This window comes from Neopsephotus bourkii, unplaced genomic scaffold (assembly GCF_033783945.1).
Source record: "Neopsephotus bourkii isolate Nb327-2 ecotype Australia unplaced genomic scaffold, CSIRO-AGI_Nbou_v1 NB_1037, whole genome shotgun sequence".
Classification (NCBI taxonomy): Eukaryota; Metazoa; Chordata; class Aves; order Psittaciformes; family Psittacidae; genus Neopsephotus; species Neopsephotus bourkii.
This window is the reverse complement of record NW_026901526.1, coordinates 544227-556616: the sequence shown is the minus strand read 5'-3', so window position 1 is coordinate 556616 and position 12390 is coordinate 544227. Positions and strand designations below refer to the sequence as shown.

Below are 12390 nucleotides of genomic sequence, written 5' to 3'. Positions count from 1 at the left end.
ACTCATCTGTGGTGAACTTCAGGGTTTTTTCCAAGTATTAACAGCTTCACCAAATCTCACCTTGGGTTGCCAACTAACTTCTGTGTCTGGTTGCAAAGACAGCAAAGACTGAGTGCTTATACCACCTCTCTTCTCAAGTTAACCAAAACACACCACTGCCTATGCTAGCCCTCAGAGCTTTTTGCAAGATACACGAGTTAAAACTAAGAGGCACACTGTGAGCTTTCAACATTACTGCTAAGCAACCCGCAAGAAGCAGCTGAACTGCAAAATAGAGACATCCCTCTGTGACAAGTTGGGTAGAGCTTGAGCAGTACAATGACAGCGGAGCTATTTGCTGAAAAGAAAGCTACAGAGTCAGCAGCTGACTACAGAATTACAACAGAAGTCTGAGGAAGAGGCAGAATATACTTCCCCTATTCTCACATGCTTCCCCAGGAACCTACAGATGCACCAGAGGAAAGACAGAGTGTTCAGCAAATCTCACATTCTATACGCACAGCCAAATCTCAACTACCAGGCAGCACTTACGCTTGCTGGACATACTATGCAGTAAGTATGAGAGCAGTAAGTAGAAAAAAAGCTTGCAGAAATGTGGGAAAGGAATAGATGGGAAAAGACATATTGAAACACAAGAGGGAGAAAGTATTAAATAAAACAATTCACCTAAAACAAAAGGAAGCTGTAACAGAAGTTCAGTACAGCACAGCTTTATTTTTAAGTAGAAAGGCGTTTGAGTGGTAGACAATCCTCAAACTAAATGTTTTCAAAAGCTGTATAAAGTACACCCCAAAAGGAAAGAATGCCATCTACAGCTTTAGCACATGCAATCTTGAGATACCCAGGAATTAACTTCTAACTAAAAACACCATTTTTGACCTCTGGTGCCTTTCCACTCTGCTCCTTCCCCTCCCCAGTTCCAAATGTAAACAGTATTAGTTGGAAACTAGTCTGAGATTGTGTTGGCACCATATTTCAGTCTCAAATAAGACAATCATGCTCTCCTCATAGTGTTGCCATACCAACATTAACATGCCTAACCTCGCTTATAAATATAGATGTTGTAGTCAGTTTAAAACGCACGTAAGTGCCTGTCAAGGAGGTACTACTCTGGAGGTGTTATTTCAACAGTAGCAGCTTTCTGGTGGAGGAGTAAGCAGGGTAGGAATAAGTAGTTCAGATTTTCATCTTCAAAAGAAAAAATTACCATCATAGCACTTATTGTGTCCCTGTTTCTCCACAGTGATCTTCTATCTCTTCCTTCAGTCAGTAATTAAAGAAAAACAACAACAACATACCTGGGGTACAGCCTCCAACAATCATACATCGGAATCTGCAACCTGAGTAGCAGATTGTGCAACAAGGCATGGACTTAGGTGCACAAGGCTGCACATAGCCATAATGTTTGAACGGGATGATACTTTCCGCCATTATTGAGTGGCTATAAAATAATGTTTGCTGGAGGAAAGTCAAGGTAAATGACTGATTATCAGAACAGGAAGTGATTTAACTGTTTGGCTGAAAAACCATTACACAATTATAACTTGCATTTGACTCATGAAACCACATACAAAAGACTGTAAGAAAGCACCTTTTCATGAAGGTGATTTGAAGTGGCTTTTACTTCAGAAACTTGTGGCTTCTTTTATGGCACACTTGAGAAAAGTGTTAAGCAGTATCTTTGTACCTTAGAATACTAGTAAGGAAACACTTTACTCCACATTCTTTGAAGCTACCAAGAGGGAAATACCCTCCACTACATGCTGCTCCAACATTACTGGCAAGCCTTGGACAAATTAATATTCATATTTAAATGGAGGATGACATTCAAATTACAGTCCTGCTTTTGTACTTTGAGTCGGACCACTCAGCAAAACAGAAAAAAACCTTAAAAAGTCTGGAATATCCAGGCTCCGCTAATACTGACACTAGCCGAGATGACTTTTGACATAAAATCCCTTTAGAAATACCAGACAAGAAGGAATGTGATGAGTTCTGCAAGTCATGGAACTACCAAAAAAAGTAATTCAAAATATCAAGTTATGTAATCAAAGGTAAATATATTTTGCAGTCAATCTTCCTGCCACAACCTGCACAGAAAAGCAAGCTTAACCATGCAACATCTATCACCTCTAAGTAGGATGCATGCAATGGAAGTAAATAACATTCAGTTTGGGAATAGACAGCAGAGAGGAAACAACTGTTCTCTACAACATCCCCCTATAGAGAATTACCCCAACTGACTTGTATTTTCCAGTTAAGTGCTGACAACATCCACCATGAACTCCTCTTCCAAGTAGCTCGCCACCACCAGTGGTATCAAAAGCACCAGCCCTCAAGCTAGGCTCAGCTAAAGGGAGCAGGTAACAGAAGATGGCTTTAACCAATGTAGAATTCAGAAGTAAACAAAAGTTTTTTAACACACAAACAAGACAACTTTATCCCTCACCTTGTATCAGTCCTGCAACTCAGCAAGCCATTCTCATACTATAGCATGAGAAAAGCCTCCAACCTATTCAGTGCAGCAAGAACTACCTAAGAAAGGTGTCCTTTAGCACGAGCAAGACTTTTCCCCTATGATATGCAGCAAAAGACTCATTTTGCTAAAGGGCTTATTTACAAAATTATCGTAATGACTAAGAGGCTGAGTTCACAAATCAAAATAAATCACCAGCTTTATTACACAAGCGTAATTGTCAAGCACTGCACTTTGGGTTTGTTTCAGTTTCTCATTACTGCGTTCACAACCCTTTACAAGTGTTATACACCCATTACACATATATACAGCTTTATGCAGTGTAAAACATACACAGACTGCAATATCTAGGCAGCACCCAGCTGACAGATTCCACTGGTCTTGCAAGTATTAACTTAGATGTGACCACGAGAACAAAGTGATTACCTAGAAGAACATAACAAGCCAACCTCATTTTCTTTCTTAAGTAACAATAAAACCCATGCAAGCATATTCAGTTGCTTTCTGTTCTCAGATGTATCTCATTTGGTTTGCTTTGTGATGGTATCAGGGGATCTGCAATTACAGAGTTACCAAAGCTAAAGCAGAGGAACACCCATCCCTTCGAATGAAGGTAAAAGTGAATGAAGTCAAGCAGATAATCCCCAGCTGTACCAGCGCCACCTTTCTGACATGGCTCAAGGTGGATTCTCTAGTTAGTTAACTCCTTAAACCCAGGTGCAGGCTTCATCAGAGCAAGTGAGTACATTCCTGAATAATACAATGATAAAGTCATTAGAAGAAAAATGGAGTCAGCTTTCCTATGCCAACAGGAACAGCTACAAAGCAGCTCTTTGCCCTCATGAGGATCAGGCAGGTACTGAATCCTCAGCACCCTCAAAAGAGGGGCAAATAACCATTTACTATCATTAGACAGCTATAATGATCCAAGTAAGATTGGTCCTTGTCATGTATTTCCTAAGACTTAAATTTACACCAAAACATACACCAAATACACCAATGCTACTGACATTCAGGTCATCACCCAATTACTCATAAAAAAAATCCACTAAATAGCAGCCCAGCACTTGCAGGATACATCTATGCTGGGAAAACTGCATTTGATTCACAGAGACAGAGGCAGGCTGCTGCAATACACCACTGCTGGACTCCAGCCTGGAGCACAAGGCATTGGCAAGTACAGACAAGCCTCCCTGGGCTAATGGAAACTCTAAACTTCATCGTTAATTCCCCTTATTGACAGCCATTTTACCTTTCATGAATCTGAAATTAACACTGATGTCTAACATATTGATCACGAGCTAGCATCCATATTATGTTACAAAAAACCAACAACCTGAACATTATAAGACCATTAACAATGACACAGTTTGAAATTCAGAGACCGCAGAGATGGTATCCAGGTTTTGGGGTGTTGTCAACTGTTGAAATAACTGTGTACACTTCCACACACAACAGACAGGAGGAAAGGAGATTGCCAACACCAAGGTTCACAAGCCATGTCAGCAGCCCATCGGTACAGCTGAAATGGAAGGATTTCATTAAAGCACCACTTTCCTTCAAAGAAAAATAATAACAATGAAAAAAACCCCAACCCAACAACAAAGCACTCAGAAGCACATAACCATCTGACCTGCCCAGAGAACTAAATCAATCTTTGATCTTAGTACATAGCTAACAGCAAGATTTCCAAGAAATACTGACTTTACTGTTTTTGTATGACTGCTCCAGTCCACTTTTTAAGTTTTTAATTAGGTTTACTTTGCTTTAGAGCAGTATTTCTAGAAGGCAGTAATGCAACACTGAATACTTTGAGGAGGTCACGTAACATGATACACAGCTTTTCTCTCCACGTCTGTGGGGTTCAAATCTTGCTCATGTCAGTAGTGACCAAAAGCTGTTGACATCAGACAGCTGTTATGTGACCCATGAGGAATGAGCAAGTATCCTTAGTCCAGTTTTTCCTGGACAGGTATTTCTACCTTCCCAAGAGCAAACAAGCCCACACTCAGGCTGGCAAGTTTCAGGAGTTAGAAGTGGCATGGATAAGGAGTAGCTTCCTCAGTCCTGAAGGAGAACAGGAACTTAAAGACTCATCTGTCCAAGTGAAGGCTGCATCATACCTCTAACAAAAAAAAGCAAGAAATTTCAACTCCTATGTAAGTCAAGTCAGTATTTGCTGCAATAGTACGTTGCCCTGAGTCTAGATCCTGCAAAATGCTGAATGTACCTGAATGTACTGGTTGCAGTATTTGCAGTCAACAGACCAAAGTGTTGCTCCTCTACAGGACCACAAAATCCAGAGAGTAAAGGTCAATTGTCTACTTTGCATAATAACATACGTACCATCTTAAGGAGAGCACAAACCAAAAACGCACTCCTCGCACTGTAACTGCATCCTCTGGTTCACATACTTTTCCTTGAGTTCAACAGAACATAGTTTTGTCAACTTTAATAAGAGATAATTGGCTTCTGAAAACTTAACATTACACAGACTTGAATATCTTCTTTACACTGCTCATCGCACAACAGTGCCAGATCCAAAAACTTCACTCCAGCTGACAAATGTAGTTGTGCACAGGCTGCATGACAGAGGTTGGAAAAGACCAGGACCTTACGAGCATTAGGGCTCCTAAACCTTTTTCCCCTTCTCCCAAAAGCATGTTTTATTTTTGATTCCAATCAGTTTAAGCACATTTCAGAGGATTCAACAAGCAAAGCAAGTGCGAGATGAAGTCCTTGCCTATGGAAATAGCCCACTTCTCAGTACACTGGAATCTTTTTTAAGTATGAGAAGACAAAAGAAGCCCACAGCAAACCCTGAAGAGGCAGCTCTGAGCCACAAGCAATCTGCACGAAGCTGCTGGAACCGTAACCTCCCCAAACCCACCCCACCATTACGTAACGGTGCTGAGCTAGGATTTTCACCAGACAGCCCAGAACTGTTGTTAGGAGACATCTCCTGTCATGCACTAGCAAACTGAAAGAGTTCTGTAAAAAAAGCCCAACCAAACACAACAAAACCAGGCAAAAAAAAACCCAGAGTCACCACAAAACACACGAGAGTTTAATCCAGAGCCTACATCCATATGCTAGATTCCTTTCCAAGTAAAGCTTTATATGACATTCTATCTTACAAAAAAATAAAATAAAAGGTTGTGTCTCACCAACATCAGAATATCTGCTTTTCCTCTCTAAAATACAAGTGCTCTCCAACTCCTTGGATAGGTGCTTACATGGTGCCTTGTTATTTTTTTAGTTATTACTTATTCATTTAACATCACAAACCTCTTGGATATTCATCTCAAGAAGGTACAAATCACATTCTATAGGAAAGGAACAACAAAGTAATCCTCTCCTATCTCTATTATTTATTACCACCGTTTGTTTTCTTACTCAATCTCCTTAATCTATATAACAAGGCAGTGTGAGGAGCCTATGATACAGCAAAGAATAAGCCTATTAAGAATCAGTTTACTGTGTACTACTCTCTTCAGATGCTATTTTAAGACTTTAAAAGGGTTTCAATATTTAATAAAGGACTAAACCAGTTAAACACATCTTTAGGCCTCCAGTGAAACACTGACCTTATGAGACAGCGGTTAGCAGGGGGAAGAAGGGGGACACAAGCAAGCAAGTTATGTTCTGTTCTTTTTATCCAATACTTTAACTCAGTCTAACAATGCTGACTTCTGGTTTAGCTGCATTATAAAAATGCCTGACTATACAGACTGCTAAGTTTTCTTAGAAATAGCGCTTTTAGATGTTTGAAACCTCACACATGTAAAAAATTTAAAAAATAAAAATTAAAAGCAAGGAGCAATTACTGATAAAACATGAAGATACGCTAAAGCCATTGAGGGCTTTGTAAATACTAGAGAGAGAATTCCTATTGATGACAAACATCAACTTAAGCCAAAGTTCTGCCACAGCAGGCACAGGACATCTGGTCATGTGTTAGGACCAAGGCAGATTTAAAAAATAATAATAAAAAAAAAAACAACAAAAAACAAACAACAACAAAATAGATTAAAAAAAAAAAAAAAGTGGCATCCCATAATGCCAAAGAAGTCTTCTCAATAGGAAGACTTCCCAACAGGATGGTCATTTGTTGTTTCTACAGAAGACAAGCGTCAGCTAAACATAGCTGTTTCAGGCTTCCAAAGCCTACTCTTGGTGTGATGTAACAGACCAAGTACTTAAACAAGCAGTAAATATTCCAGATATTAGAAGGCAAAGGTGAATTCCCAACTCACTTCTAAAAAATTATTGTAATTACATTTCTCATAACATCTGAAGATCTACAGTTTCACTGGGGGAGGGGGAAAGCAGGGAATTAAGTAAGCGGAGAAAAGGCATAAGGAAGTAAGTGTAAATACAAATACAAAAATATAAACAATAGGCCTTTCGGAAAAATATTTACCTCAGTGTTTAGTTTTGGTGCACACTCATGTAAATACACAAGTACATGCGTTCCAAGGCCATTTCAGTTTCCAGCCTCCTGAGCTCTGGAAAGATGCATACTGCATCTAGGATTTATGCTTTCCACCGTAACACTCTGCATTGGTGTATGGGTTATAACCTAACTGAATGAAATATATTGTACCCAAGTGTATCCATCTATGTTGCCAGGGTTGAATGGGGGTGGGGTTGGAACAACAGATCACTAAATATTCGGGCACTTCATACGCACGGAGAAATACACATGTGCAATTGAAATCGGGCACTACCCCAGTAACTAAGCCCTTGGTCTGCACTGCAGGGCAGAACGTGTTATTAATCCAAACTGTAAGCTGTTTATACGGCCGAGGCTCGCAGCACACGCATACCTTCGAAACTAAGCAAGCCCCACGGAGCCGGTACGTGCCGAGCATCCCACGCAGAGCCGCACGCACACGCGGGTGCACGGCCACGGTCCGCCTGCGGGATAACTTCACATCCACGCAGGCCGGGCCGCCAGAGAGAGACAGCGATGGAGAGAGGAGGAGGAAGCAGCCTTCGCCACCTCCCACAGCGCCCACGGCACCCCCCGCCCGGCATCCCCGCCTTGGGTGCCGAGGGGGGGGGGGCCCTGCAAAGAGCGAGGCGGGAGTGGGGGTGAGAGGGGGCTGGCCGGGCAGCCGGTCCCTCCGCACTGGGAGGGTGTGGGGGAGCGGAGCCCCGGCTGTCGGCGCGGGGATGTTTCCAGGCATCCTTGCTGCATGCAGGGAGCCGAGCGGCAGTGACAAGCGGCAGCGCAGCCTGCGGGGGGAGGGGGGGGCTCCGGGGAGCGCAGTCCAGAGGAGAAGGAGGAGGAGAAGGAAGAAGGGGGGATGCCCAGAGGAGCAAGCGGGCTGGGGGAGGGGGCCTAGCCCTGCCCCCCTCTCCCCCAGGCGCTGGGGCGGGTGAGGAAGCTGGGGCTCCCCCTCTCTCTCACGCCAGCCCTGTGCAGCGCCTTCAAGGCGGAGGGGGAGGCGGCGGGGGGAAGAAGGGGGGGAAATGCTGCAATGTAGCGCCGGGCGGGCAGGCGAGGGAAGCCGCAAACCCTCCACCGGGGCCCGGCGCAAGCCCCCGGGCCGAGCCCACCTCTCTCAGCGGCCGTGCCACCGGCAGCCCCGCGGTGTCCGCCCGGGGCGGGGAAGGGGGAGCGCGGACGCGATCCCAGCCGGGGGCACGGCAGGACGACCCGGCGAAAAGGGTGGCGGGGGCGCAGCACCCACCTTTCACCACCCTGTCCGTCGTCGATAACTTGGGATCAACGGCCTTATGCTCCGACATGTCCGGCGGCCGGGGAGGCGGCGGGGCTCTCCCCGCTCGGGCAGGGCAGGCACGGGCTCAGGCGGCGGCCGCCGCCGCTGGGGTCAGGGCTCCGGCTCCTCCGCTGCGGCCGAAGTTGCCGCGTCCCGCCGCCGTTCGCTGGCTCTGCTCGGCTGGGCTCTGCCGTGCGGTGCCTTCCTCCTTCGTCTTCCTCCACCCCCGTCCTCCTCCTCCAGTTAATTATTGCTCGCTTTCAATCACGCCTCCGGGCTGTTTAGGACGGCTCGGTCTTCCCCCCCCCCCGGCCAAAGACCCCGGCGACAACACCCGCTGCTGGCGGGTGGCTGTCAGGCAGCGCCGGCAGGAAAAGCCGCGAGTGGACACGGGCAGCAGGAACAGCCAGGTTGCACACGCAGCGGCCAGCCCTGCGCTTGCTTGCTCGCTCGCTTGCTTGCTTCCTTCCTCCGAGGCGCTCCTCCGGCTCCTCCCGCCGCCGCCCTGGACGGGGAATGGGATCCGGATCCGTCCCTTCCCCCCGCCCCCCGCGGGATCTCTCCCCTCGCTCGCACCGACACCGGCCGCGGCCCCGCGGCGCTGCACACGCTCCGCGGCGCAGCCCCCCTCACCCCGCCGAGCCGCGCCGCCCGGCTCCGCCCTCCCGGCTCCCGATCCCCCGCGCCGCCATTGGCTGCCGCCGAGCTGCCAATCACTGTCAGGTAGCACCGCCTCTGCCGTGCCGCCGCACCGCCCAGGTGCGCCGCGGGTGCCCAGCGGAGCCGTGGGGTCCGCAGCTCGGTCCGGTCTGCACCTGTGCCCCGTGGGGCCGCGGGGGTAGCTCGGGGCCGCAGGCGGAGAGCGGGAGCTCTCCTATGGCCGCGGGGGCGGCCGCCACTTGTCACTCACGGTGGCCCGGGAACCGCGCCCGGTGGCCGCGCCTGCGTGCCGGGCCGGCCCGCGCTGGTGAAGGGGCTGCGAGCAGCCGCAGAGCCCCGGCGGGTCCGGCTGCCTGCCCCCGGGGGTACCTGCCCCGAGGCGCGGCGACCCCGGCGCGGCACAGCCACTGCACAGCCAGGAAACTGCTTAAAGAACATCCTTCGGCCTGGGGGATTGCTAGGACATCTCTCAGTAAAAGACTCTCCACTACGGGTAAAAGAATACATCCTTCTCTCGTAACTGTGTATCTTGCCTGGTGCACCTGGCGCAGGTTAGCTTGCACATGCTGCAGCTCTGGGCCATGCTGCTGGGGCCTGACCAGCACCATGTCACCTCAAACTGTCCACCAAGGAACACCGTGATAGTCAAACCTGGGGTCTGAAGCACTCGTTGCCCCCCATCGGAGGGTCACAACTCTGTTTCTTTGGGGATTGGAAAGTAATGTACATCTGTGACCGTGTCCCGCATCCTTTCAAACAACATAAATATTTTTTACATGTATAATGTAGCTGTTCAGGAGGAGCTATTCTTGACTAATTTCATGACTAATTTCCAGAATAAGGTTGAGCTGTTCTAGTTTACTTTAACACTGTGATTTTTAATTAAAGAGGAAAATAGGGCACACCTATTCTGGAAGAGGGATGTTTACAGAGTTGTTGTTGAACAACATCTGTGTAGATGAGCCAAGAATCAACAGACACCTAACCCGGCTTCCCACTTCCCTCCAGGGTGATGCACAAGTTGCATGCTTAGCAGAAAGGCACAAAGAAAATAAGATGGCAGTTATGACACATATCTCTGCTTTGATATCCCTGACATTTTAAGGGGACATTTTGTTGGCTGTCCTTGTGACATTTTCACTGAACATGGGAAGACATTGTAAGCGCCTGACATTCAACACAGCAGCATGGGTTCTCAGCATGTTCCCACAACCATGGTGAGCTCCATGTGGTGTGACCATCCTTTTGTCCCACAAGTGTGAGCTAGCTGGGTAGCAAAGTTCCCATCTGAGATCCCTGTCGCAATGGGAACACAGGAATATGAAACAGAGCCAGTGCTCTAACAAGGATATTTTATATATGCCCAAAGAAATCCTGAATCCCGTGGCAAGTGTGCAGAAGGCTTCCCATATGTTGGGCATACTTCATGAAGTACGAAGTGCACGGAAGAATCGGAATAGGAAAACCTCTACATCTTCATCCCCACTGCTTGGAAGCACTGCTTAGCGGCACTTGGTGCCTGGGCACAGAAGGAGAAGCAGCATGTTAGGAATGCAGTAGGGCCAGTACATTCAGGTATTGCCTGCACCTTGTGGGCCACAACTCCTTGAGACTCAGAGGACCAGTTTGGATCTGTTCTTCTGTGACTGCAGGCTGTTTGCATGAGTCATCTGGATTCTTCTTGATAGCTTGCAATAACAGAGACTCTGGGTCTCTCCAGGTTACACTCGCTTCCCCATTAGTCACAGGACAAGACTTCAGCTCTGACTTTTTAATAAGAGAGTATAATTATTGTTGCTGTTACATAAGGACATTCATGTGTCACAAGTCCACCATGTCTGTATTAATTTTGAAAGCTATCTAGGGCTTCTTTCTTTTAACAGTTTTCCTTTGCTTCTAAGTTTTCAATTATAATATGCCACTGAGGCTAGGCAAATTTCTTTCATTTTATCTTGTGGAGTGTCTTGATTACACACCTGTTGAATGCATTTAGTATTCCTTTCCAAGCTAGGATCCCCATTTCAGGTAATTTCTTCTATAGGAGTTTTCATATTAGCTTTCATAAGACAAAGGTGAGTACCACTGCCAATTACCACGTATCATGCTGCTTCTGTAAGGTATGATATGCCAAGATTCACATCACAGGTGTAAGATCTCAGGGCTCCTCTGTCATAGTGTGATGCAACCTTAACCCCATGACTTGTGTCAGGAGCATTTGCAAAATCCTTACCCTTGCTGTGAGGGAGGGAAGGGAAGGGAGAGAAATCACCAAACCCCATTTTTGTTCTCTCATAATGGTAATGGCCTGGGGAAACCCTGTATTTCTGATCTATGTTAGTAGTAAAAGTTGTATAACCATTCTTTTTTACTCAAATATGTCCTTTCTCCCCAGCTACACAGGTGAATTCCTCAGCTTTTTCTCATGAAGACCTCCTTTACTATAGAGGGATTTCCTTTTCATGGGATCTCAGTCATATTTGATTTCTTTTTTCTTATTTGTCATTAGGAGGAGAACATGAAGATCACATCTTTGAATGGGAATAACACAGTGCATGGATTCTTGGAAAATTCTAACACACTTGACCTCTTGCATCACCAATCCCTAGTAACATCATTAGTCATTTCATCCCCTAGCAGAATAGAAGCCCAACATGATATGCTCTGATCTTATGAAGAGCAGTCAGTTCTGATCACAGATTCTGGAGACAAGGTCTGTGAGAGCTGGGGGAGAGAGTATTTTTTCAAGTCCAAAATAAGTCAGTCCCCACCTCCTTGCCTCAGATGAGCTTTTCTTTTCCATTTTAGCTAAGACATGACAATTCCTGTAAGCACACAGCAGCACCAGAAAGCAGCAGCATCTGGCTGAAGTGAAAGGAGGAATAAATGCCCATACAATGAGAAGGCACTCATTTTAAGCCAGAGCCTCATAAAGAACTACAGGCTAACAGATTCCAAACATTGCCATAGGTCTCATGAGAAATCAGCAATCGAGTTGCTTGGACTTTATTTCAGCAGCAAGATGAAGATTATCTTCTGGAAATGTAACCATGCCTTTGCACACTGATTCAACCAATTAAGGTACTGTTAAAGTATTGATTGTAAGAGATAGCATTTAAAATTTTAATCATTATTATTAGAGAAAGACTGTTCTAGCTACAGGGAGTCTGTTCTTCACACATTATCTTTTAGCCCCTGGAAGTTCTGGCTTCACATGTAATAAATGTAAGTTTGACAGTATCTTGGAAGTAAAGGGGAGTTAGTGCTCTTGAGTATTATGATGGCTGCATGGAAAACAAGTGCAATGAGGTTAGACTGGATATTGATGCTGCCTTAACTGATTATTTTCCTGATTTTTCTTTAAAGAGAGATCTGTATTTTCTTTAAAGAGAGATTGTTTCAGTTTACTACCCTTCAATATAAAAATTAATGGGGATTCTTAACACCCATGTATCTAACTCTATTGCCTAGGCCATAGTCTCTAAAACATAGTTATCTACAAGACTAAAACCGCTATGTACTAATCTA

At 45.8% G+C, this 12390-nt stretch overlaps 1 protein-coding gene across 2 annotated transcripts in view; it reads right to left on the bottom strand.

Annotated features, from left to right (window-relative positions):
- The window catches only part of PPP3CA (protein phosphatase 3 catalytic subunit alpha), a 184200-nt gene extending 175369 nt beyond the window's left edge, over positions 1 to 8831 (bottom strand). Inside the window, exon 1 of one of the 2 annotated variants that reach the window (XM_061360910.1) lies at positions 8176 to 8831. In XM_061360910.1, coding sequence (XP_061216894.1) covers positions 8176 to 8233 — 58 coding nt within the window. In that variant the 5' untranslated portion in view covers positions 8234 to 8831. The remainder of the gene's footprint in view (positions 1 to 8175) is intronic. The other variant, XM_061360911.1, reaches the window with a different exon arrangement.
- Positions 8832 to 12390: the final 3559 nt, after the last annotated feature.